Source organism: Sodiomyces alcalophilus, assembly GCF_042370955.1.
Source record: "Sodiomyces alcalophilus JCM 7366 unplaced genomic scaffold ACRALscaffold_8, whole genome shotgun sequence".
NCBI lineage: Eukaryota > Fungi > Ascomycota > Sordariomycetes > Glomerellales > Plectosphaerellaceae > Sodiomyces > Sodiomyces alcalophilus.
The window spans coordinates 2,588,349-2,613,545 of NW_027263539.1; the positions used below are offsets into that span (position 1 = coordinate 2,588,349).

At 55.6% G+C, this 25,197-nt stretch overlaps 8 protein-coding genes across 8 annotated transcripts; 3 read left to right on the top strand and 5 right to left on the bottom strand.

Annotated features, from left to right (window-relative positions):
* Positions 1–306: 306 nt before the first annotated feature.
* Positions 307–2,243, bottom strand: ACRALDRAFT_2113247 (uncharacterized protein; the record flags this gene model as incomplete). The annotated part of the gene is made up of 4 exons (XM_071023629.1): positions 307–1,534; positions 1,644–1,877; positions 1,990–2,066; positions 2,151–2,243. 4 exons carry the CDS (start codon positions 2,241–2,243, stop codon positions 307–309), a joined length of 1,632 nt encoding a protein of 543 aa, XP_070872119.1.
* Positions 2,244–4,644: 2,401 nt separating this feature from the next.
* Positions 4,645–8,333, bottom strand: ACRALDRAFT_2044747 (uncharacterized protein; the record flags this gene model as incomplete). The annotated part of the gene is made up of 5 exons (XM_071021464.1): positions 4,645–4,778; positions 4,835–5,111; positions 5,163–5,381; positions 5,441–8,069; positions 8,119–8,333. 5 exons carry the CDS (start codon positions 8,331–8,333, stop codon positions 4,645–4,647), a joined length of 3,474 nt encoding a protein of 1,157 aa, XP_070872120.1.
* Positions 8,334–10,390: 2,057 nt separating this feature from the next.
* Positions 10,391–12,337, top strand: ACRALDRAFT_2112556 (uncharacterized protein; the record flags this gene model as incomplete). Its single annotated transcript, XM_071023581.1, has 4 exons — positions 10,391–10,598; positions 10,656–10,816; positions 10,897–11,914; positions 12,024–12,337. 4 exons carry the CDS (start codon positions 10,391–10,393, stop codon positions 12,335–12,337), a joined length of 1,701 nt encoding a protein of 566 aa, XP_070872121.1.
* Positions 12,338–12,905: 568 nt separating this feature from the next.
* Positions 12,906–14,781, bottom strand: ACRALDRAFT_2044749 (uncharacterized protein; the record flags this gene model as incomplete). Its single annotated transcript, XM_071021465.1, has 3 exons — positions 12,906–13,422; positions 13,497–14,672; positions 14,765–14,781. 3 exons carry the CDS (start codon positions 14,779–14,781, stop codon positions 12,906–12,908), a joined length of 1,710 nt encoding a protein of 569 aa, XP_070872122.1.
* A 1,628-nt stretch (positions 14,782–16,409) lies between these two features.
* On the top strand, positions 16,410–16,604 carry ACRALDRAFT_1066032 (uncharacterized protein; the record flags this gene model as incomplete). The annotated part of the gene is made up of 1 exon (XM_071017268.1): positions 16,410–16,604. One exon carries the CDS (start codon positions 16,410–16,412, stop codon positions 16,602–16,604), a length of 195 nt encoding a protein of 64 aa, XP_070872123.1.
* Positions 16,605–19,101: 2,497 nt separating this feature from the next.
* On the top strand, positions 19,102–21,016 carry ACRALDRAFT_1045100 (uncharacterized protein). The gene is made up of 3 exons (XM_071015382.1): positions 19,102–19,709; positions 19,805–20,317; positions 20,441–21,016. The coding sequence occupies exons 1-3, from the start codon at positions 19,239–19,241 to the stop codon at positions 20,654–20,656; spliced, it is 1,200 nt and encodes a 399-aa protein (XP_070872124.1). The 5' UTR covers positions 19,102–19,238; the 3' UTR covers positions 20,657–21,016.
* A 733-nt stretch (positions 21,017–21,749) lies between these two features.
* On the bottom strand, positions 21,750–22,610 carry ACRALDRAFT_1072837 (uncharacterized protein; the record flags this gene model as incomplete). Its single annotated transcript, XM_071018031.1, has 2 exons — positions 21,750–22,091; positions 22,161–22,610. 2 exons carry the CDS (start codon positions 22,608–22,610, stop codon positions 21,750–21,752), a joined length of 792 nt encoding a protein of 263 aa, XP_070872125.1.
* Positions 22,611–23,628: 1,018 nt separating this feature from the next.
* On the bottom strand, positions 23,629–24,644 carry ACRALDRAFT_1083558 (uncharacterized protein). The gene has a single exon (XM_071019466.1). It carries the CDS (start codon positions 24,477–24,479, stop codon positions 23,850–23,852), a length of 630 nt encoding a protein of 209 aa, XP_070872126.1. The 5' UTR covers positions 24,480–24,644; the 3' UTR covers positions 23,629–23,849.
* Between the last annotated feature and the right edge of the window lie 553 nt (positions 24,645–25,197).

A 25,197-nucleotide genomic window follows, 5' to 3' on the forward strand; every position in this document is an offset into this window, starting at 1 on the left:
AACCTTCCTCCTTTGGAACAGGTGCATCGAGTCTGGCGCCAACGGAAGAGAGCACATGAGCAATCCAACCTGTGCAAACACCTGAACTTCTGGATTGATCGCAGCAGCGACTCGATGAGGTTGTTAGGGGTACCTATGGTCCCAGTCCAGTCGTCTTGAAACTCGATTCGACAAAGGGGAGAAGTGTAAGTCATCAAGTCGTTCAGCTGACGTTGACATTCCTCATAACTATACGATTGATCATTCCTTCGCACTTGTCCAGAATCGCCCCCATCTACAACATTGACTACACATATAACGCCGTACCTAAACGCCCTTTGGCGCCGGGCTGGGTCGCTCCTCGATCTGGGCAACGTCAGGCTTCTGATCGCCCTTTGTACCAGCGGCCTGGTCCACCGACGCCGTCTCGACATCCTGCTTCTTCCCGAAAGTCTCCTGCAGACCGAAGAGCGTGTTCATAGACTCCAGGCTGAGACCCTTGGTCTCGGGGACGAAGAACCAGACAAAGATGGCCATGGAGAAACAGAAGCACGAGAAGAAGATATAAGTGCCAAAGCCGCCGACACCCATGTCCTCCAGCATGGGCGGCACGGCGCGGCTCACGACAAAGTTGAAAAGCCACTGCGTCGCGGCGGCATACGAGACGTTGGTGGCGCGGAGGCGGGCGGTGGCAATCTCGGACACGTAGATCCAGCACACGGGGCCCCATCCGAACTGGAACATGCATGCGAAGAGGAAGACGCAGACCAGAGCGACGTAGCCGGCGGCCGAGACCTCGGACCCAATCTCGGGCTGGGCCACGCGGATGAAGATGCCAATGTACAGCATGGTCAGGGCCTGGCCGATGCCGGTCCAGAGCAGCGAGCGGCGACGGCCCAGGGAATCGGCGACGAAGACGAGGAAGACGATGACGGCGATGAGCTTGACGAGGCCGTAGATGCCCGTCGCGAAGAGCTCGTTCTCTTCCCCGGTGACGCCGAGGGTGGCGAAGATTTGCGGGGCGTAGTAGTTGATGGCGTTGGTGCCGGTCATCTGCTGGAAGAACATGAGGGAGATGGAGATGAGGGCGCGCTTGCGGTTCGCGGGGACCAGCCACATTTCCTTTTGCAGGCTTAGCCAGCTCGAGCCGGAGAGGATCGCGTTCTCCTCTTCGATGGCCAGCCGGATGCCGTTGAACTCTTCGGCGACGTAGGGGTGGTCGGGCGGCAGGGCTCGGACTCTGGATAGGACGGCCATGGCCTCTTCCCACTTGTCTTGCTTGGCCAGGTAGCGAGGGCTCTCGTTACACAGGAACATGGAAATCATGAGCAGAAGGGGCGGCAGGCCCTGGACCACAAGGGGGATCATGTATCGCGCGGTGCCGGTGATGTGCTGAAGGCAGCCGTAGTTCATCCAGTAAGCCAAGAAGATACCCATGACGATGAAGAGTTGGTAGATGCCGGTCAGACCGCCACGGATGGCTCGAGGGGCGTTTTCGGCGACGTAGAGAGGGTTGACCATGGAAGCAAAGCCGGTGCCGAAACCACTGATGAATCTGTCGAGGCGGGCCGGGTGTCAGTTCATTGTGCAGTATTAGAGGTCGATATGTGGGAATCAGGAGTCGGAAGAAGACGAAAAGGGGTGGGTATCACTCGCCACCCTACCTGCCAATGTACATGGGAGCCAAGTGACCGGCAGCAGCGGCCTGGAAAATGACGCCAATGATACTGATGCCACCGGCGGCCCAGATGAGGACGGCTCTCCTACCGAAGCGGTCGGCGGCCTGGGCGGCGAGCAGGGCACCGAGGAAACATCCGGCTTGGAGCGTGCTCACGATGTTGGCACTTAGATTGGCCCGGTCGATGGGGGTGACATATTCGTCGGTGAGTCTATATAGTCTGGAAGGAAGTGAAGCAGTTAGTCTCATATCAGTTATTGTAAGTGAGGGAGAGTCCGGCGAATGATATTGAGATCATAGACCAGAGCAGAGGTGTGAAGACGGAAGCTTACTCCTGGAACTCGGGCATCCGGAGGACACCACCAATGACCCCCGTGTCGATACCGAAGATTAAACCACCGAAGCATGCCTATGTTGAACGAGGCTCATTGATTAGTAGGGCATTTCCGACTGGCACTCTCGTAGATATCAATGGGACTGGGCTTCAACTTACCGAGCAGGCAAGAGCATAGACCCTCCATCCGTAAATCTCAGGAGGGTCCTGCTTCATTGCCTCATTTTTTACAATCCTTTGTAACAACGACATGATGGCGATGTTGGGATGGGGCGGGCTCTGGGGGCAAGGGGGGTATACTCCCTCTCTCTCTTCCTCCTTTTCCTTTTTCCTTTTCTCTGTCGGCAGTTAAAATTCCCAGAGTGCCCCCGAATCCAGCAGATGATGCATCCCAAAAGCCAGACAATAGACGTCCGTCGGCCGCTCTGGGAAATGACGAAAGTGAGGAGACGACGAGGCGGACGGTCGGAAGCTTCAGCTAGAAACAGACAAGGCCATGGACGGCCCCGATTATTTATACCACTACGACTGCACCATCCGAGCATGGTTTAGACAGTGGCAGACTCGGCTGAACCCAATCAGGGGAAAAAGAGGAGACTCGGATGCGACGTTAATCGGCATGGGTAAAGACCAAACGGGCTGTCTAGGTCTCCAGGTGACATGCCAAGGCCGGTTAAGAGTCCGGGGAAAATGTCAATGGCGGAGAAAGACGACAAACCCCATGGGGTAACGATGCATGATGCATCCCGTTGTATGGTCCCTGTAAGTTGTAAGACGCCACACACGCCCTATGCGGCAGTTGAGTTGCACCCACCATCAGCGTCGCCTCCGCTAGGATGGATGAATATAAGTCCACAAATCAGATACGCCGTCGTTACCAGGGGACTGAGGAGGCGGGATAGACGGTTCATCTCCACCTAGCCGGTTGTGGCCCAGTGTTTCCTTTGGAGTTTCCCTTGACAACAAAACAAGTCGGGTCGAAATGATGGTCGTGATATGGGGGGATGAGTTTCGCCTGGATTTCACCAAACTCCCCCGGAGGGCGGCTCTCAGATACACCAACCAGTTGAAGCAAGACTGTTTGACATCTGGACAATCATCGTCGCCCGGCGGCGATGAGTCTGGTGGCACAATGCACACAGGTGGCTTGGTGGGACAGATTCCTGTGGCCAAGACCGTCCTACAAAGTACGCCTTTTCCACGCCGAATTGTGAGTATTGCGGCGATGCGTGACTGGCGCCTGGTTTATTTCCGTTTGCACGTGGCGTGGTGCGATAATACAAATGCCGTATCCACGACCGTATCCCTTGGTGCTCACTGTGCCGAAGTGAGGAGATGGCGACTAAGCTTCAATGACGGTCGGGACGTTGTGTGGAAGCGAGCGAATGGGTTTCTAGTAAAAGCACCCAGGTCGCGGTGTCGCCAACTGCACGGAAAAATGCAGCTCACATGTTTTTGCGCCAACCACCACTTAGACGGGGCGAGTCCAGAGGGTGAGACTAACACGTCAATGGTGGTGAGATCTGCGGGCGCATCTGCAGGCTGCATCTATGCCAAGCTCTCAATCTCTTAATCTATATAGACTTCAAGGCGCATCCGAGATCTGGGACTGCTAAGCAACGTAACAGTAAAACTCTACTCATAACGACGTTCACCTCAGGTTGACATCAAGTCGCGGATTTGAATATCAGGGGCGCCCGAGGGCCGAGAGTAATAGTCGGTCTAATAGTCCATGTTAGTGATTCGTGCTTACCGTGGATCTAACAATACCGCGATGCGATGGCATAAGAATCGAGCTTAAATCTACTCTATAGCCTGGTAGTTGCAGGCCGCTATTTCTTAGTTGCGTCCAAGAAAGTGTTGGTGACAGAAAGCGAGACGGATTTAGAGAGTGCCCAGGTAATAGGAATTAATTGCTATGTCGATTGAAGTGTCGCATAGTATCTCGGAGTCTTATATAAACAACTATTGAACAGGACATGGAGCATACAATAATTCAAAATGATGCATTATTCCGCAAAGGGGTTAGATAGAGTTGGCCCGAAGTCCTTAACCAGAGAGGACGACATCAAAGGACTCGGGCATTCAACACAAACTTGAAGGCATAGGGAATGTGTAAAGTTAGACGAGCGAGTGTAAAAGCCTATCGTTAAGCTTGGAAAGAATGAGAGCTTTAATACCGACGTGTATATATCAAAGCAAATATCTAGTGTGCCACGTTCCTAGAGCTGTGGTTTACAAGTTCTACCGCCAGCATACATGCCTCACTTCAGCACACTGCCCGGTCAAACGAAAGATAGTAAAAGTACCAAGACTGTATAGGGGCGTTGGTATATTGGGAATCTCCAGTAACTTACTCCTGGGTCCGGCAGTCGGGCATGTTGAGAGTCTGAGAGACTATAGTTTACAAACCCTGAATCTGTCTATACCAATAGACGCATGCCATGCAGACGCGTTGGTAACTCCATTCCGCCTTGTCGAGTATGCACCGGGAGGTAGACACATAGGAGATGGTCTCGGGTACTGCAGTTGAATGCGGTGATAGACACAAACGGCGCAACATGGCATGGTGTTCCCTGGCAGCCCCTGAGTGATTCCTACATGCATTTAACTGAATTCATCGTCTCGTCGACTATATACCACGAACATGGTTCTAGTTAAAGAGCCTAAGCTTAGCCTTGCGCTCTTTGATCGCGTAGTAATACTTCTGCATTTCAGTCTCCTTTTCTGGCTCCCCATCATCCTCAAATACGCCCTCCCCTCGGCCATCAAAGTGAAGCTTCCAGGCTATAAGAGAGATTAGCACGGAGTAGGGACCAGGGCAAGGGAACTCGTAAACGTACTGCTTGGGTCAAAGCTAAGGTAAGACCAGCTGTCGTTGAGGTACGACTTCTCACTCCCAATACGGACCGTCTTGACCTCGCCCATGTTGCGCGGCGCGGGACGCAGTTTCTTGAGATCAGCAACGAGCTTCACAAGGCCGGTGATGAAAGTGGTTGCGATGTGTTTTCCGAAACATTCGTGAGGCCCGTAGCTAAAGGCTCCGACTTCGTCCGTCTTGCGGTTCGGATCGAACGTGTTCGCGTTGACCACCTCATCGGGGTTTCGTCCAGCGTTACCCTGGGAAGAGCGTTAGGGCTGTTCATACAAGGGACAATGTATAATACATACCATGAGCATGATGACGACGTTTCCTGGCTGGATCGACTGACCCTCCAGCTCAGCCGGCTGCGTCGCAACGCGCACATTACGCTGCGAGCTCGTGAGGCGCTGTGCCTCCCGGATGTAGGCGCTGAGGGTAGCGTCGTCGTTCTTTCGCACCAAGCGCTGAACTTCGGCCCAGATGGCCGCGTTGTCCTTGTGGAGGAAATACTCCATGATCTCGTAGAACTAGACAGAACATTAGCACGCAGTCCCCCCCTTTTCTGCACCAGGGGTGAATAGCTTACCGCAGTAACAGGCGCTCCAACGCCGCCGAAAGCCGTCAGCCACAGGGTATCGACAACACGCTCAGCAGAGTGCCCCTGAGCCAGCAACTCCTCGACAAACTTGAGGCCACAGGCGCGCAGCGAGTCTTTCTTGATATGGGTCTTCCGGGTGAGCACGTTGGAAAGAGCCGACGCCACACCAAAGCCCAAGCCCCGGCTGCGGGAAACCTCGTCGACGAGCTTGCGGGTCGTTTTGATAATGACATCAGCGCCCTCCTGCGCCCGTCGGCGGCGGTTCCAGGCCTGCGCGGGGTCGTTGTTGTTGGCGCCCCAGGTGCGAATGTTGAGCAGGTGGCGGTAAAACTCGGCCGCGCTCAGAGTGCCGTCCGGATTCTCGTCGGTGCGCAGGTCAAAGTAGAACATGTCCGACAGGAGCTGGGCGTTGAGAGGGATGGCAATGTCGCGGATCAGGTCGATCTGGTGGAGGCCCTCCCTGAGCGTGAAGGTCTCCTTTTCGAGAAGCTGCGCGCCCACGCGTTCGATAAACTCGCGCACGGCGCCGTGCAGGTTGGGAATATTGCCCATGGCCTTGGTCATGTCTTCGCGGTTCTTCCGGTTTTCGGGCCCGTCGCCCGCCAACATGAACCATCCCAGGTCCTTACCCTTTGGTCCGGGGAACATGTCGTTGATGGGCTGGAGCCACGGCACGGTGAACTTGGCCGGGTCGCCGAGCGCCTGCTTGATGGCGGCGCCGGTGGAGATGACGACGGCCTTGCGGGGAGGCTTGGGATCGTCTAGCGTGAACTGGTGGATGGTGCCGAGCTCCTTTGCAATCTTCTCGTTGGCCTTCTTGGTGTACATGGGCTGCATGACGGCGATGGAGTTGTAGGGGAACCAGTTGGGAAGACCGCGCTGGATGAGCTTGTACAGCATGGAGCCGCCGAGGGTCTTGTAGTCCTGCTGGACTTCGTTGTACCCCCAGGCCGTCAAGTTGGCGACGGTGTAGTCGAGGGTGTTGAACCTGTCCGAACGCACCAGCGTGATGGCGTCCGAGAGCACGGCACGACCGAGCGTGTAGTTCGGGGTGATACCACAACCGGGGTTACGGACGGGTTTGATGTCCTCGATCATGAGCCCAGGGTAGAGTTCCACCATATCGGGGTCGGTATAGAGCTTCTCGAGAATGCCGGCAATGTCGGGGTTGGCATTGATATCAGTGAAGGCTTCGTAGCGCTTGAGTCCGAAGAACTCGCGGAACTCGTTCAGAGAAGCGACCTGCCACTTGCGCGCCTGGTTGATACCGAGAATCTCGACAATCTTGAGCGCCTTGGGGATTCTCCGGGCGCCAAAGGAACCGGCCGGGTCCTCCATGGCCTCCTTGAGGATGCGCACGAGGTCTTCGTCCTTGAACGTCCCGTCCTCCTGACGCTCGAGGCCGTCGAACGTGCGGGCGCTCGGGTCCTTGGGGATGGTCGCCTCGTACGCCGCCAGGGCCTTGCCGAGCTCCGTCCAGCTGATGTTGGGCAGGTCTTCCACTGTATGGCCGGGGAAGAGCTTGAGGAAGAAGTTTTCCATCCAGCGCTCGTCCTTCTTAGAGATACAGGCGTGGAAGCGGTAGAGCAGGTTGAATTCGACGCTGACCTGGTTGCCGACGCCACGCGGGGCGCCCTCGTCGTCGTACTGCTTGCTCATGTCAACGCGCGGGTCCAGCGTCCAGTCGCTGTCGGAGTGGTGCGTGTTGGTGATGGCCCGGAGGTAGTCGTGCAGGGAAATGTTGATGTACAGGCCACCCACGATGAGGCGGGCCGTGTTGAAGAGGTCGTGGTCCTGCTTGGCGGCCGCCTGGGCCTTTTGCTCCGGCGAGGCATCGTCTCCGCATGCCAGCGTGAAGCGTCCGTTCTCGTTGATCTGGAGCAAGACGTCGCAGACGTAGTTGTGAAAGCGGCTGTAGAGGACCAGCATGACATTGACGCCGGCTGGCTGGCCCAGAAGCCGCTTCTCGTGGAAGGTGTCCGGCTTCAGCTTGCCGTGCTTCATGGTACGAACCTCGAGCTGGTCCTTGAGCGAGGAGCCGTACAGGGGCGCCAGGTCGAGGTACGAGGACGTATCGGTCTTGTTCATGTCGGTACGGCTGGTCCGGAAGATGTCGTGGATGATAATGGAGGCATGGTAGAAGAGCATGGACGAGATGCCGGCCTCGTTCTCTTTGAAGTTCTCGTCATCCCGAGCCATCAGGAGGTCGAAGAGCAGACCCGGGTCTGGCTTGACTCCGTGGAGCGTCTTGGTTGCCCGGACCGACTTGGCATAGGAAGAGCCGGCCTTGCCCAAGTTGGGATCGAGGACGTTGTTGAAGCTCCCGTCGGGCATTCGGTATTGAAAGACACCGTCCGGGGATTGCGGTGCGTGCTCACGCAGGGTCACGTCGGTACCAGGGACCTTGAACTCGATGCTGTCATAGTTCTTTGTAGGCAGGTGAGGGCCTTGCTCCTTGGAGTCGACTACCTCGTACTTGACGTCGCCACCAACATAGCTCAGGGGCGGGTGTTGGAGATCGTCCCAGAGAGTGTCGATGAGCTTGTTTGTGAGCTGGGTTCTGAGCTTCGAATCGGAGGGGAGACCTGCGAGAATGCCGATCAAGAGCTCGGTCGTGCTGTCGATCGTCAGAGGGAGACTTCAAGTAAAGGCAGTAGATTCCTTACCCCTGTCTGTCGTCAATGGGCTCCCCCTTGTGCAGCAGCTGCCTGATAAGGGCTGCGAGTTCTGGGATGGAAGCCATGCGTCGAACACCAGCATAGTCTTTCACCAGCTGGGTAGCAATCTTGACGGGGTCTTCGAGAAGGAAGTCTCTCGAACCATGGTGGGCATCTCCGTTGCCGTACGCTTCACCGGCCTGGAACTTTTCATCGAAAGTCATGGTTCGCCAAGATGTAATAGTTGATGCACGGTATCAGTAGTAAAGAACTTCAATGTTGTGATAGAGAGACTACAGAGGTATAGGGGTATAGAGATTGATCTTGAGCTTACAACACTCCTGGCATCCCCTCGATGCCGTCGCCCCTTTATACCAAATATAGGAGACAGAATCCCCAACAAGTTCCAAGTTCCACAGGCTTTTTGCATCTGCTCGTCTCGGCCCAACCGAAAATACAAAGAAAACATGCAGTCCAGCATCCGACGTGAGTCGCCGTGACCTCAGACCGCCGGCATCAAGAGACCAGACCTGATCGCTAAACCCGCTACTGCTATTGGCAAGACGGGACATCCCTCCCTGCAATATAACCGTTTCGGTGTCATCGATATGCTTTTATGTAGGCTTGAAACAGTCACCGCGAAAGTTCAGAGCTGAACATACACGAGATGGAGCGGTGGGGTGGTAGAGAGACATTGAACGAATGCCAAATAACCGAGCAGAAATGCGTTGCACAGCAGATGCGCCTAGATGGCGAGACTCGAGGTCAGACTTGAGGACACTTACGGGATGACCTCTCGATGCGCTCACATACACGCCTTGTCGAAAAGATCATCGTGATTCGCCATCAGTGCTGGACGTGGACCGAAACTCGCAGCCCTGTGCGCCGGCCTACGTCGGGCAGTCGCCCCCCAATACCACGCCCTGCACCCTACTATGAATGTAAGCCTGGCCACCAAATGAGGGCAACGGCCCGGGCCCGGAATGCAAAGGCTCTAGGCGGCGGCCAGAAGCAAGCACGGATCAATACCTACATACAACCTGAATGGAATTCGTTGGTGTGGACAGGCCGTGTCGACTTAACTGCATGTCGTGCTCGGAGATGGCGTTGATGGCTGACTGCCGTACGGTCCAATGATGCGTGAAGGCATTATACGTGGGCTGTAGTTCATTCGTCTTACTGGCTGCGATATGCTGACCGCTCTTCGGAAGACGACCTGTTTGGACGTGGGAATTCCGAAGCGTTAAGCCCAGGTCACCTACGAGAGACCGAGACATCGCATCATGCATGTCTCAACTCTCATGTAGCACAGCAGGAGGTGACCGCCGAGAGGCCAGACCACTCCACTCAGTTAGCAGACTCGAGCTTGGGCTCCCGGAGATGTTGGCCGTTCTGAACCAGACCCGCCTTCGAGGCTCGAGCTGCGTGTATGCAGGCGCGCATTGGTTGATCATATCATGCATGTCTCACAGACTTTCCTCAAGCAGTTAGCCGGCGTGTTTGACAGAAGCTGGGGGCGGGAGATCCTACCTTGCTCAGCTCTAGACGTGAAGCTCACGAGCTCTCGAATAAGCGTCAAGAACCTCACATAATTCCAAGTCGCGCGTCTCTTGGCGATCAAAACGGGTTACGACCAGCGTTCGGTGGCTAGCTGAGTTACCGAACGGTCCGAACCTGACGCCGATTGTCTAAGACAAGTCGGAAGATCACATCAGCGGATAGTGATACAACGTACACACCGAAGGGGGTGATCACCGCAGCCACAGTACCACCATCGGACCGACCAGACAGCTTATCAGTCCCTTATCCGACCAGTGAGTCTACTCAGAGAGAGAGCGCAGGTGATACATGTTTCGGCGGGCCCAAGGAGAATCACGTAGCAATGTGCCAATGAGCCCCAAGGGCCTTGGAAAGGAGTAGCAAGCAGCCAAGCACTGGCCAGACGTTCGGGTACCACAGGAAGTTGCTTATTGCTTGCATACCATGCTGCAGCTGGGTGGATGTGATGTGAGTGTCAGTGTGTGACCAGGACCGGGGGAGTCGGGTATCAGCTTTGAAATTGTACACGGGCCGGGAGCTGATATAAATGGTGCTTCTCGATGGGACACGGTGAGGCCTTGACTGGGCTACTGGAGTCTCACGCCGAGTATCAACGCCGCAGGCCCGCGTCATCTACCCAACTTGCATCATATATGTTTGGATACTTTCACCTTTTGCTTCCCATGCCCTTGGTGCCCCTGTCCTACGCCTCACATCGCCGTACATGATGGCGACGCCAGACATGCCTTCCGCTGGAAACGCCAATGGCTCAAGCCAAAACGGCCTTGCTGTCCGGACCATCAGTTCCGAGGGCAGGGAGCCCAAGAAGCTTATTCTCTGCTTTGATGGCACCGGTAACGAATTCACCGGGTCCAATGCCGATACCAATGTCGTCAAGCTCCTGAACAAGTTGGATCGGAACGACCCTAATCAGTACCACTATTACCAGAGTGAGTAGAACAGATCCCCGTTTTCCCCGTGTCGCCGTGTCACTTACATCTTCCTAGCCGGCATCGGCACATACGACATCAACGAGACGTCGGTGAACAAAACATGGTACGGGGAGATGAAGAGCTCCCTCTCCAAAACCATCGATCAGGGTATCGGCACCACCTTTGACGCGCATGTCATGGCCGGGTACCGTTTTCTGATGCGTTATTATGACCCGGTGTGTAGCGTGCCCATCCCCCTGAATCTGAACGTGGTGAACGCAACCGACTTGATTACTTACGCGCCATCCTTCTCCAGGGCGACAAAATCTACATGTTTGGATTCAGCCGCGGTGCCTTCACTGCCAAGTTCCTCGCACGTATGATCCACACCGTCGGCTTGCTCTGCAAGGGCAACGAGGAGATGGTTCCCTTTGCATACCGCCTCTACCAGCGTTATCTGGCGGGCGAGACGGAGGACTTCCTAGAAGCGCATCCCGGAGGCCGGAAAGCCACCAAAGCAGACCACACTGTCGGAACCGACCGAACGCCAGAGCGCAACGGCGATGCCCACCACGGCGACGCCGACGCCGACCCCGCCAGCCATGACGAGACTCATCACGACGAGGGGCGCCGACGCCATGGCGGACGCAGGTTCCGTCGCGCCCGCGACGAGATCACAGCCTTCAGCAACACCTTCTGCCGGAAAGAAGAGGTCAGCCACTGCGGCGTGGTCGAGCAGGCCAACATCAAGGTCTACTTCCTCGGCATCTGGGACTGCGTCAACTCGGTCGCCGTTCTGGAGAGAGAAGCCCCCGTCCCCGTGCCGGTCAAGGGCACGGCGCACTTTGTCCGCCATGCCGTCGCCGTCGACGAACGCCGCGTCAAGTTCAAGCCGGCCCTCCTGGCCCAGGATATCCGTGGCTCCCACCACAACGATGAGGATATCAAGGAGGTCTGGTTCCCCGGCTCCCACAGCGACGTCGGCGGCGGCTGGCCCGCCACCGATGACAACCCCCTGGATACCAAGCAGAGCATGAGTATCTGGCAGAGCATCAAGAACTTTTGGACCTCGAGAAAGGCCAAGGCGCCCACCAAGGACGTGCGGAGAGACCCGTTCCAGCTGAGTGACGTCCCCCTGGCCTGGATGATCCGTGAGCTCGAGCTCGTAGGCGAACTCGACCCTCCGGCCGCAGTCAAGTGGTGCAGGAGCGTCAAGGGATTCAAGCGACGGTTCCAGAAGAGAAAGGAGCAGGCGCTCAGTGGGTTCATACACGATTCCCTCGCCTTTGGTCGCGGTTCGGGCTTCCTCAAGGTGATGTTCTGGAAGTGGATGGGTAAGTCGAAGGCATTACCTCCCGTCCCCGTGACAAGCCCGTTGCCACCTCTCTGCACGCTCGGTTTAGTATGTAAGTACTTCGGATATGCTGATGCGATACCACGCAGAATGGCTTCCTTTCATTACTCGATGGGAACTCGAGGACAAGGAATGGGTGAGGAGACGCTTCCCCCTGAACAAAGGCCAGTGCCGCGACATCCCGACCGATGCCGTCCTGCACGAGTCCCTCCTCTGGCGACTAAAGAACGACCCTACCTATGAGCCTCAGAACAACCACGGCAAACGGCTGCCGCCTTGTCTCAAGCACAAGGGCAGCATCTGCAAATTCGAGCCCGTCCTCGAGGCAAAGGGACAGAGTGACCCCGATCACCAGACATATCAATTCCCTTATGCAGCTGACGATCATCAAAGCGGGGATTGATATAATGATATTTTGTCGAGTCAGGGATCCTCGATGAGAATCGTCAACAGCATAGTACAGTGGCAGACCTGGATGTCCCAGCGTGCCTTTTTGAGCTGTGCAGGACGCCATGCATGAGGAACTGATGAATTGCTGGTTGGGATTGCAAATGGTGCCCTCAATATCTGTATACCTATTCGTAGTTAATATCGTTATACTAAAAAGTTGGAAAAGAAAACTTGCAGTGAGCTGAGCGACGAAGTTAAAGCGCTGAAATCTATGAGGATGGGGTGTTCCTGAATGAAATGGTGTGCCCATTCGCAAAGAGTAATTGATATGATAGGATAGGAAGCCGAGTCAAGTGACACTGGACCTACTAGTGAACGTGTCGCTTTATACCACGACATAAGATATTGTGACTCGGTCCGTTAGAAGCGAGACTGTTGATACACTTGTTGAATCGATTACTCCGTACGCCGCTGGTGCCGGTTGAGCTAAAGCAGTTGCGACCACCATGACCGAGGTATATATACAACAACTGGCGTCGAATGACGAACAACATGCCACCTTACGACTCCAGAGACAGAATCTAGTGAGCCGCCCTACCGGCCTCAACATCCGACGGGCGCGGCGGCGAACCGTGGCCACTGGAATGCGAGGCGGTCGGCTCGGCGCTCTGTCCCTGCTCCGCCTTCTCCTTCTCCGCGAGCTCGGCCCTTGCGCCCGTGGCAGCGGCGCGGTCGGCCATGACGTCGTCGGCATAGGCGTTCGGGTCGCGCTGGTCGCGGGTGATATAGCCGGGGGGCACCCACTTGTTCGAAGTCCAGGGCTTGACGTGGGGATCGGCGTAGATTCGGTCGACGTTCTCGAGGGAGAGGGAGCGGGGCTCATAGAAGAAGAACCAGATAATGGCGGCGCCGGCCAGGTTGCAGCCCACGAAGACGTAGCCGTAGGCGTAGCCGATGCCGTCGTCGGCAAGCGGGGAAAGGAAGGAGATGAGGAAGTTGCCGAACCAGTTCAGCGCGGTCGCGAACGAGGCCTGCTTGGCTCGTGTCCGGACGGGGAAAGTCTCGCCGATGATAACCCAGCACATGGGACCCCAGGTACTATCGGACGAGTGTTAGTTTTACAGAAAAAGGACCAAGGTAGATACCTGTGACACCCATGCGGAGGAACATACCTGGCAAACGAGGCGATGAACATGCAGGCTGCGACAATCATGACGATGCCGGTGGCGCTGTTGTTCTCAGGAGGCAGGGCCACGCCGACGGATGCGAATACGCAAAGCCAGACTGCCTGCCACAGGGCACCGAGGAAGAGAGGCCAGCGTCGGCCGTACTTTTCAACGATATACAGGCCGTAGAAGGTCATGGCGACATTGACGGCACCGAGGATGAGCTGGGTCAGGATGGGGTCGTCGACGCCGGCCGACTCGAAGATGGTAGCGCCGTAGTAGAAGAAGTAGTTGACGCCAGTCCACTGCTGCAAAAAGTGAATGGCGGCGCCGAGGAAGGTGCGGTAGACGAGCTTGGGGATGCCCGACGGCCTGCCGGTGAAGCACTCGGCCCAGGTACCGATGCCGACACGGGATTCCTCCTCGAGAATCTTGTACATTTCCCGGAAGTCCGTCTCGACGAGCTTATGGCCGGGGTCGTGCTTGAGGCCGCGGAGGCGGGCCATGGACATGCGGGCGCCGTCCCAGTCGTGGCGGGCGGCCAACCAGCGAGGCGACTCGGGGACGGCGAGGACGCCCAGGCCCAGCGGCAGAGAAAAGGCGATGCCCAGACCGATGACGATGCGCCACGAAGCGTCGGAGTCCTGGATGTTGCGGACGCCATAGTTGATGATGTTGGAAATGAGGATGCCGAAGGAGATGGCGAGCTGGTACGAGGCGACGACGGCGCCGCGAATCTGGCGGGGCGCGCACTCGGACTGGAACATGGGCACACCGACGGAAATGTTACCGACGCCAAGACCGGCGACGAAGCGGCCCATCATCATGTGGACCCAGGTGTTGGTGGCGGTAATCTGGACGATGTTTCCGATGATGAAGAGGCCGACGCCAAGCGACAGGGACCTGCGACGTCCCCACCAGTCGGCAGTGTAGGCTCCGGACAGGGCACCGAAGAGGGTGCCGATGCTCATGAGGGATACGAGGAGGGACTGGAGGATAGGGTCCCAGTCGGGGTTGCCTTGGTCGTCGGTTTCGGTGGCGAAGCGGCGGCGGAAGTCGGTGAAGAGGAGCATGCCGGAGATTTGGCCCGTGTCGTAACCGAAAAGAAAGCCGCCTATGCTGGTGATGACACCGAGCAAAAGGGCTTCCGCGCCGCACTCGGCACCATTGATGCGTATTGATCTGTCTGGTCAGTAAGTGATGGCGAGGGGACGTCGGGATAGACTGGCAGGGGCGGTATAAAAAAAAAAGAAGAAAAAAAAGAGAGAACTTACAGTCTACCCAGCCCCATTACCACAAACTCAAGCCTCTTCGCTCCTATTCCGTGTTCCGTTCAAGATAGATAGCTTGTTCAAGACAGTGATACGTGAAACGCATCAGATTAGGTCGTTTTAGCTGTGCGTATAGTATACTGTATGGTATGGCCTCGGAACGTTGACGAGAAATATGTGGCGGTGTGGAAACGGACGAGAAAGAGAGATCGTCTCGGGTGATTCAGAGAATAACGAGAGCAAGGAGGAAAGGACGGGCCCGACGGGATTAAGAAGGGAGGGAGGTCAGTGTCTTGCTCAGCGGCGTGTCCATTATGACGTACTCAGGACCCAAGAAGACTTGGATCATGATAGTCAAGGGAGACTCGGCGGGGATCGAGGGCAGACGAGCTTGACCGAAAGGGATCGTGAAGACCGATGCGGGTTTGAGTCTCCATAAGTGTGACTTGGTAGGGATACTGGGGACCCCGAGTCGGTCTGGGGCGTATTCCCGAGACGAAGCCATAGTAGCCACGAGGAGACGCCGCGTTCGCGGGGCTCCACGACTAGTCGGGTGGATTACACTTGAGTAGGTATCGTACTTTGTATGCTGACGAGAACCACGAAGGTGAGGCTCAGGTAAGAACGGGACCCTGCGATGACGTCGCGGCTAACCGCGCCCAGTCGATGGGCCAGGCGAACACCAACGGTGTCTATCGTGTGCCAAGCTGAAGCAGGCCTTGCGTTACAACGTCGCTTTGTGTGCAAAGTAATACATACGTAGTGCAGATCATGTGCTCCTCGAACTGACGTAGTGAAGCGGCGAGCACAAGGAGTGACCGCAGTTTTGTTCTGTTTGCGGACATATGTAAGTGGCGGTCGTCCCGAGTACGATGATTCGCGGAGCAGAATATACACTAGGATGAACGTGACACTGGCAGGGACTGGACTGACAGGAACGGGAGTGCCGGCATCCACATCCGTACGAAGGACTGGGTTAGACTCGTCGCGTCGAATCGCCGCGTCTCATCTTGGTGGTCGAGAAGGCAGTAGAAGACCGGCGCCCGATTCATCGCGGCCGAATCGGCCCTGGAAAAATGGCAAAGTAAACATTTTTCTGGGGATTGACCCAGGAGCACGAAGGAATACGCCCGAGGAAACCGCCGACCGGAGAGAAAGCACGGAGAGAGAGGAGCGTGGGGAGAATACGAATATTGAAGAATTCTCAGGAAGGAAAAAGTCCTGGTGCGTTGGAAATTCGTTTCGGCGCAGGGGCTGTGGCTTGAACAGGGAGGGCATGGACGGCAGCCACAGCCCAGCCACCACTAACCAATTAAGCTACCAATTTCTGCCATCTCACTCGCTAGGCGTGCCACAACTCGTAACAGTTCCCCACTCTCTAATTGCCGCCACTAACAGACTTCTAACCAACGGGAGAATCTACGGCTTGGCTTTCGTCATCCCACCACCATCATGACGAAGAAGGCTTCGACAAACCAAAGTACGAAGTATACGTGTATATACGGGTCGCGGAAGTAGCACTGGCCGTTTCCTTAACGAAGAAATCTGAGCTGTTGTTACACGACATACCCCAGACTTATTAAGCATCCAACCCGGACGGTCCGGACCTGTTGCGGCGATGAGGCGATGGAGCGATGGGGAATCAGACATGAACCATCGAACAAACGACTCAAGGTCGCCGTGCGGACCTTCTGCCCCTGCGCCCGATGGTTTAATACCGTGCCGAGGCCCCGTGGTGTTGACTAATCAACTGTCGAGAAGCCCCAACTCTCAATACCAGCTCCGACCGACCGGAACGACCGCTTGGATTACGGCGAAAGCCGAAAAAGAAAAGGAATTATAGAAAGAAAGAGGAACCCACCTGCTAAGGACTGGTATATGGGAAATGAGAATTATATAGCATATAGGTGGCGGAATTCATCGGATAGGAGAAGCGGATAGGAAGGAGAAGGAGGATGTATGTGAAAAGTAAAGGAAAGAAAAGAACTTGAGCACAAAATCTGACGTGCAGCGCGCATCTTATTCAAGGTTGGCAGGTCGTGATGTTCGGAGTGTGGTCTGGTCAGATGAGAGAGGGTCACGCGAATGCAGCGTGTGTAAATTGCTGCCGTGTCATCTCGCCGACAACCAAGTGGGCATGTAGTATTGAAGAGATGTTGCAAGCTGGTCGTCTAGAAGACCTCTCAGGCCTTGCAGTGTTGAGAACTACTAAATAGGCAGGCGAGTAGTATCGACAATCGTGGATATAAAAGGTCGCTTCTTAGACCACCGCGGCAGTAATCGAGCTCCCTCTTCTGTATAGCCCAACGTCGATCCTATGCGAACACCTGATGGTGGAGCCTGGGCAGAATCACATCGGAGGGCCCTCCTCGAATCGAATAGAAACCGACGATAGCACGAGGGGTCCGTTAGGCTTCCATGCCTCCCTGGGAACCGTGAGATGTAAGAGATAAAAGGGGCACAAGGTGCAGACGGACCGTGGTCCGTAGGGGATGTTCAGGGACTCCAGGTGTTTAGGGGTATTTTCAGTGGTGATCACTACACTAAGATGATCTTTATACGTTCCGAGAAGATATCCCCGGAGCTAACCCACGACTATTGCGATCTGTAGCCGCCGTTGACGCCGGGCTAGTCTTGGAATATATTCGCGACGCCATCCACCCCTGTCAGGGTATAACCTGGGTGAGAACTCGGTAATCATTCAGAAAATATCAGACAGGAAGAGACCGAATAAGACATGTTCATTGTTTTGCTCATTTTTCTGTTGAAGAAAAAAGACTTTAGTCTCCATGTCATGAGTAGGGGGGTCGGGTCCCTGGGCCACGGCGTGTGATGCCGCTTTCGTGTAGCAACGACAGCTAGCGCAAAACTCATGCTGCAGTTCACGCTCTACACTGATTCCGAATAGGAAAGATATTCAAACTTGTTATGTATTTGTTCCTTGCTCTGTTCGAATAAAGTCCCTTGTTATGCGGCCAGGATAAGCTAATGACACATTCCGTTCTCGGCCATGATCTTCGTCAGGGAGTCGGACTGATGGGCGTGCGTGCAGCATGCAGGCCTGACCAGCTACATGTCGGCGGCGGCGCTTGTTTCAAGCCAACCAGAGAGATACCTCGGGGGAAAAGAAAAAAAAAGAATCTGATTTGAACTCGACCCGACTGCTATCGAGTCAGTTAGCTCACGTGCCGAAGCGACGGCGCGGACTCGGTCCATCTTTTTCCACCTTCCTGTCCAATCCTGTAGCGACGACAGTCCTCGGTCATGTTAATGATCTGGGTTGGTTGGATCTTGGGGGGACACTGGACCATGGTTGGATGGTAGATGGCACATGGCAATTAGGATGGAACAAGTACACGACCAAGGGAGGTCTGGTTCTACCAAACATCCCACATGATTTGAGTGTGATCTCGAAATGGTGTACGTTGTAATAACAAAATAACATCGACGACTATTGAAAATCCTTCATGTTCGGAAAGCGAACAGAGCAGAGCCCCCAAGGCGGGCCAGGACATGGCGCAAGATCAAGTCAGGGGGAATACGGGAGATCTGCGACGACGGATCACATGCCGAACACTTGCGGACTTTGGCTTGGGCATTGGGTAGTGGGACTTGCTAGCCCGGCGTGTGTCCGGCGTCTATGGTATAGTCTTCTCTTGGATCCGTTACTCCCCTTCAAGGTGCCACATCGGTCGCCCCATAGCCCCATAATCATGGGCCCCATGGCCGGCAGTGCAAGTGTGCAGCCAAGCATGCGCCGTTATAAAGACCAAAGACCGTTATTGGCCCGGTGCAGATAGGAAGGGACCCAGTTCCGTTCCCACGGATCTACAGGGGACTGCCATCTAGGGGAGGTGAATGGGCGGCCAGCATAAAATCATCGTGGATTGCTCGATATATACGGGACCAGGACACATTAGACCGGACGTCGGGCACCCCTCACGCCCCTTATTCCCTCTCTTCTATCCGACGGTCAACCTATCAGCTCTGGCTATCTCGCGAACATCGCAGTCACATTGATCCCAGTGCCAACAGCTCATCTTCCGCCCCCGACTCGAGAATCCCATCCGAGAGATCTGCTATCGAAACCTACCCTATTCGGCTCACCTTCTAGAATAGGGGACAAGTTTCGGAGTCGCGGGGTAGGCTGTAACAACACCTCTTTCTAATGGAGCAGGGGGATGGACTTCCCGGCCGTGGTCTGCCTCGTACAATGGGCACGATCGACAAGCTCGATGGATATAGCAGCAATGGATTCATCCGCACTCATGAAGCTTCGATCCCCCAAGTCATATAAGAAGGGCCGCGTGTTCTCTTGTCAAACCCACCTCTTTCCACCCTTCACCGTGACACTGGTATCCCCATCCAGCCGTTCTGCTCTTCTCATCAGCCCAGTCCTTGCATTTACACTCGCGTTTTTTGTTCATGATCAGCCTTGATATATATACTTTGACATTTACACACATATACCCACAAGATGCACTACTCTACTCTCCTCGCCATCCTCCCGGCCCTGGCCGTGGCCTCTCCCCTTTCGACCCAGGCCAAGCGCGATGTCCCGGCTCCCCTTCTCAAGCCCCGCGGTGCCACCATCCTCGCCGATAAGTACATCGTCAAGATGAAGGACGGACTCCGGGCTTCGACCTTCCAGAGCACAATCTCCACCTACGCCTCTAAAGCTGACCACGTCTACGAACTGAGCCACATGCGCGGTTTCGCCGGCACCCTGACCTCGGAAGAGCTCCAGGCCCTCCGCGACGACCCCGATGTCGACTACATTGAGCACGACGCCGTCATGCGCAAGTTTGGCGTCCAGAACAACGCTCCTTGGGGCCTTGCCCGTCTCTCCAGCGACTTTCCTGGGGCCAGTTCGTACGCCTACGACGACAGCGCTGGTGCCGGCACCTGCGCGTACGTTGTTGACACTGGCATCGACGTGAACCATCCCGTAAGCCATTCCCATTGTGTACATGTGCATGTTATTGTGGTTTATTATTGCCGCCTCGCAACGTCCCGTTCTGACATCCCCCTTTTTGTTGGCAGGACTTTGGCGGTCGCGCGACCTGGGGCAGCAACTTTGTAGACAACGACAACACAGACGGCGATGGCCACGGCACCCACGTCGCCGGCACCATCGGCGGCACCACCTACGGCGTCGCCAAGGAGACCTCCCTCTACGCCGTCAAGGTTCTCGACGCCAACGGCTTCGGCAGCAACTCCGGCGTCATTGCCGGCATGGAGTACACCGTCACCGACTCGGCCCGGCGCAGCTGCCCCAACGGCGTCGTCGTCAACCTTTCCCTCGGCGGCGGCTACTCGGCCGCCGTCAACGCTGCGGCCGCCGCTATTGTCGACTCCGGCATCTTCCTCGCCGTGGCGGCCGGAAACGAGGCCCAAAACGCCGGAAACGTCTCCCCTGCCTCCGAGGAGAGTGTGTGCACTGTCGGCGCCACTACCGCTTCTGACTCGCTCGCTTCCTTCTCCAACTACGGAAGTGTTGTTGATATCCTCGCCCCTGGCGATCGTATTGAGAGTGCTCTGCCCGGTGGTAGCTCTGTACGTGCTCGACTTCCCCTGTGCTTCCTTTTCCATTTCCTTCCCTTAATCCTTCTTGCTCCGGCCTATTGGACGGGATTGTAACGATCGAAGGACATGTTCGTTAACGCGACGGTATTATAGGGCTCGTTCTCTGGAACTTCCATGGCCTCCCCACACATTGCCGGCCTGGCTGCCTACCTCCTTGCCCTTGGCGGCGCTCCCTCCGACCCCGTCGGGCTCTGCAGCCACATTGCCGATACCGCCATCCAAGGCACCATCAGCGGTGTCCCCAGCAGCACCGTCAACCTCCTCGCCAACAACAACTTTGCCGGCCGCAACTACACTGTCGCGAACTAATAGCGCACCATTTCCATTTTCTTTTCTTACTAATAGACCGTCCTTGCCACGAAGCCGAGATGGGGCCTGGCCTGGCTGAGCCGGGAGACTGGGGTTCCTGCCTTCTTTTGTGCTGAAGTATAGGCGGGTCTAGTATATATTGAGCACATGGGACTTTACCCTTTTGTATATGGATTCTGTTTGCAGGCGGCTGGACTGGACTCCAGATATTCAGAGGAGTCAGGGGCTCTCAAGGATACCGACTGTAGGTATGGGGTCATATACTTGTCGACAGCTTTGGCGATTCATCCATCATCAATGGGATCAATTGTCAATCCAATGGTCCAGTAGCCCAATGCTATGCTTCTCCTTTTCTGATCCACGGATCGTGATACCTGTCTCGGGATAAAACTAGGAGGCCGAGAGACTAATAGGAACTCAGGCCAAGTAGGGAAGGGCCTTGGCCAACACCATATTGCTCAATTCTGGGCCAGCGGGATAGCTAGGATTTGTCGGGATCCAGAGGTCCGAATTCAGGGGACGGGACTTAGGGGTCAGGACTCGGGGGGTCAGGACTCGGGGGGTCAGGACTTGGGGGGTCAGGATTCAGGGGTAAGATATCGCTTTCTTGGCCAATCTTGCACATAAGCCAGCCCAGCCCCCCTAAGAGGGAGAGTAAAAAGGGGAAAGGAGGAAAGAGATATAAGGGACGCAAATAATGGTATCTCAAGTGCCTTAAGGAGTATCCTCGCTTTGCATGCTGGCAGCTGATTCTTCCTTTCGGGGGTTTCGATACGGCCTCGGTTCTAGTGTTACTCCTACGATTGATCGAAGAAGCTGGGTACAAAGGATATGCTGGAAGAAGGCAGAATAAAGAAAGAAGCCATTATTGAAGCTGCGCTATTCGAAGTATTCCTCTCGTCCCAAAGGCCTCCAGCGTAGAACTTTCAGACTGTTTTACGCCTATCATACCACAGCCCAGTCTTTCTCCCAACACCATGCCTCGGATCCGGTCCAAGGCATGTCATTTATCGTTTGTCTCGACGATTCATCCACCTTGAGCGGGCATATGCCCAGTAACTTGCAAGTTCGCCGTCCCAACAGTGGACAAATATTACAGAAGCCGACCCAGTCTGCTGGCCTCTAGACCCTCCTCCTCGAGCTCGAAATCTTCAAGCTCCTCATCCTCATCTTCATAATCCTCCAAGAGACCGCGCTTGACCATGCGAGAGAGTGTGCGCTCCGACTCGAGCACGGCCCTGGCGAGACGGCGACGTGATTCCGTCACATTGGCAGTTCCCGCCATCTGGACCGGGACAACGCCACCGAAGGGCCCCGCGCGGGCATCGTTCTGACACCGGACAAGGCAGACATTATCCTGGCCCGCGACAGTACCAGTGCACTCTTGGTTCTGGGGGACGGCGGCCACAAGGGGAAAGGCGGTGGACTGGCCGCTCTGTAAAGAAAGTTTCATTAGTTCATTGTCATACTAGCTGTATTCCCCTATCAGGACAGGGACACTCACCCGGTTGCGAGAGTTGCGGCCAGGAGGAGATACCAAGACCTGGATATTATTCCACGTGGTGCCAGTGCCATCCGAGTTGATCATGCAGCGGTACGGACCGCCGCCATCCGAGTTGACCTGGTGCAGGAGCATGTCTACCTGACCGCCGCGGGTGATCTGGGGAAGCTGGTCGCCCATCTCGGCCATGATGGCGCGGGTGCCCGACTCGAGGTTGTTGTCGCCGGCGCCGATGGTCTCGCCAAAGGTGTCGGCCTGGTCGCCGCGGAAGCGCGTCGAGTCTTGTTGGAAGGGGCGTCTTCGTGTGCCGTCGCGGGGCGTGCTGGTGTCGACGCCGAGGCCCATGCCCTGGCCGCCGGCATCGCCTGTAGCCATGATGATGGCGCCGTGGCCGGCCACGAGGTTGGCCGAAGCGAGGAGGGTGGCGGTGAGGAGAGTCTTGAAGGAGGCCATTTTCTTTGTGTGTGGGTGTTTATTCAGGGGGGGGAAATGATCGCCGTCGCTGGAGAAAGACTGAGGATGGTGGTAGGTTTCAATGTTGGGGGGAGAGACTTGGCGGGTGTAAAAATGATCTCCTAACCAGAGGATATATATGAGTTGGTAAAAAAGGAGAAGTAGAAGAGAAAGGGACGAGAGGGCTTCGAGCGCTGAAATGTTCTTGTGGTTGTGTTTGGTCAGGATGAAGAACTATCTTGGAATCGTGGAAGTTGGTCCCTATTTATCTTGAATTGGACGATAGGTCTCGTGTGATTCTGTCGCCAGGAGATTCATGAAACAAAACGAATTGAAGCGAATACTCGTCTCGAACTGAGGCACGAGCATGACCATGGGCGACGAAGCATAGTCTCAAAGCATCGGATGAAGCCAAAACGAGACTTCGCCACTTTGTCCGTTGGCGAAACAGAGGCCTCACCTGCTGTCCCCAGGTGAGGACGGGCACTGACTCTAGTCTGCGACTCCGCGAGCCTATGTGAAAGGTCCTTGTCCGAGACTTGGTCGAGTGCGCCTTTCGATATGCGTGGAAACATGAACGCCACGGGATTGGTCCCCTGTGATGGGTGTTTCGAACAATAAGCGGCCGGCAGATCGACTACTCGCCGAGTGATGCAACCTCTTCCTCGTCTATATTGTTCTTACGTATACTTATGGCTTGGTGTTTGGTGTTTTGTGAGCTCGGACTTTGTTTCCCCCTACTTTCCCGTGACGGGCAGTTCAGGGGTTAGGCTCTGACGGGCTAAGGGCGGGATTGAGAGGACCCGGCTCGGCCTTTGTGGCCCTGGACGGATCGATGGACTCCCGGTGGACGTGCCCATAGCCCGAGCTAGCCATGGCCTCTACGTATGTGGGCAAGTCTCAATTGCATTCTCCCTACCTCGTACACGAAGGACGACTTTGCAATGCTTCTCGTTTATGGACTTTGACTAGAATGAAACATGTTTCTTTGATCCGCCCAGTCGATTTATATATTGAAACGGTTACACCATGATATTCTCAATCTTGGGCGAAACATTGAATAGCTGTGGTATTATCACGTTGCGGTCGAGCCAGGCTAGCCGCCTCTCGCAGAATTGGTCTTGACCGCTTGGGTGAGCTCGCGTTTGCCTTTCCTGCCTTTTCTGCTCTCCTTCTTCTTAAACCATCTTGTTATCCCTTTCTTCCGCCTCCACAGAGCCCTCTCTGCTGTCGGCCAGGTCACTGGTTAGACTTTGAGGCGTCCCGGGACCGAGTGATGCGCCTAAGCCAAAGCCACGGTTGATCGATTTTCCACCCGCACGCGCGACACGATGGTTTTCTGGATGCCTCCGATACAGGAGTGCCAGACAGGACCTTGTAGTCCTTGCCGTTACCCCCGCTGTTCCACCCGCACGCGCGACACGATAGTTTTCTGGATGCCTCTGATACGGGAGTGTCAGACAGGACCTTGTAGTCCTTGCCGTTGTCCTCGCGGTGATTCGGATCGTCGTCGCCGTCCTCCCACGTATCCGTTTCGGCGTCATTTTCCGTGTTGGGCTGTTCACCAGCGGGACATCGAGTCGACTGAGACGGCGGGGAATCCGCATCGACATGCCGGTCCGACGCAGGACCGGGTGCTTCCTGCTCGACGTCGGATGGAAGGGAATCGGGCGTTGGAGCCATAACAGCCGCGGCAGGCTTGACGTCTGGGTTCCATTGTGAACTGTTGCCTATGTGAATCTGTATCGCGTCGTAGACCGGGGGCAGGGAAGAGTGGACTGGGGTGATGAAGAGCGTCATGGCCATGGAGACCATGACCAGAGCAGTGGTGAGGCCGATCCGACCTCGTGTGCCTTCTTTGAGAGTCATCGTGAGATGCAGATATGGGACGTGTCACGCGGTTACTTTGCAGTAAGCGGAAGGACCACGGCGAAGGAGATGGAGTTGAGGAGAGGATGGCTCTTGGATTGCCTCTGCATCGTTTATGTATTCTCGATTCTCTCCATCGTCGTGTTCTTTGCTGAGGTATTCCAGAGAGGGTTCTTGGAGGCATGACTTGTGGGAAGTTAATTCCCGTGGCGAAGATTGATGGCGGGAGTTGCAAGCCTCTGGGCATGGATGGCTTTGGAGCTGTCATGCCATTCAATTCAGTCGTTCAATTCCCCTTCCACGAGACCGCCACCCATGGCGTCAGATTGAAGCATGCTGAGATGTTACCGCTGCTCTCAGTTACTTCATAGAGCGAAGAACACGAACAGATTCTTTCTGCTGCGGCTCGCGAACCCTGACGCATCTGGAAAGCGCCGTTTCAATGATGCCAAGAACGGGAAGAGAGGGAAGGAAAATTAGGAAGAGGCCCCAGCGTTCTCATGATGCGCATCGACACAAGGTGACCCCTGTCGCCTCGCCCGTGAACGGTTCTGTGACAAAAGTACACAGTATGTACCATATGTATACATACGTTACACTGTACCACAGCAAGTCCGGAGTTGTGATTTTCCGTGACTTTCCCTTCCCCACCGAACATCGAGACACTTGGCTGAAATGACGGAGCTTGGACCTCCACGACCCCCACTTGGCAATCTCC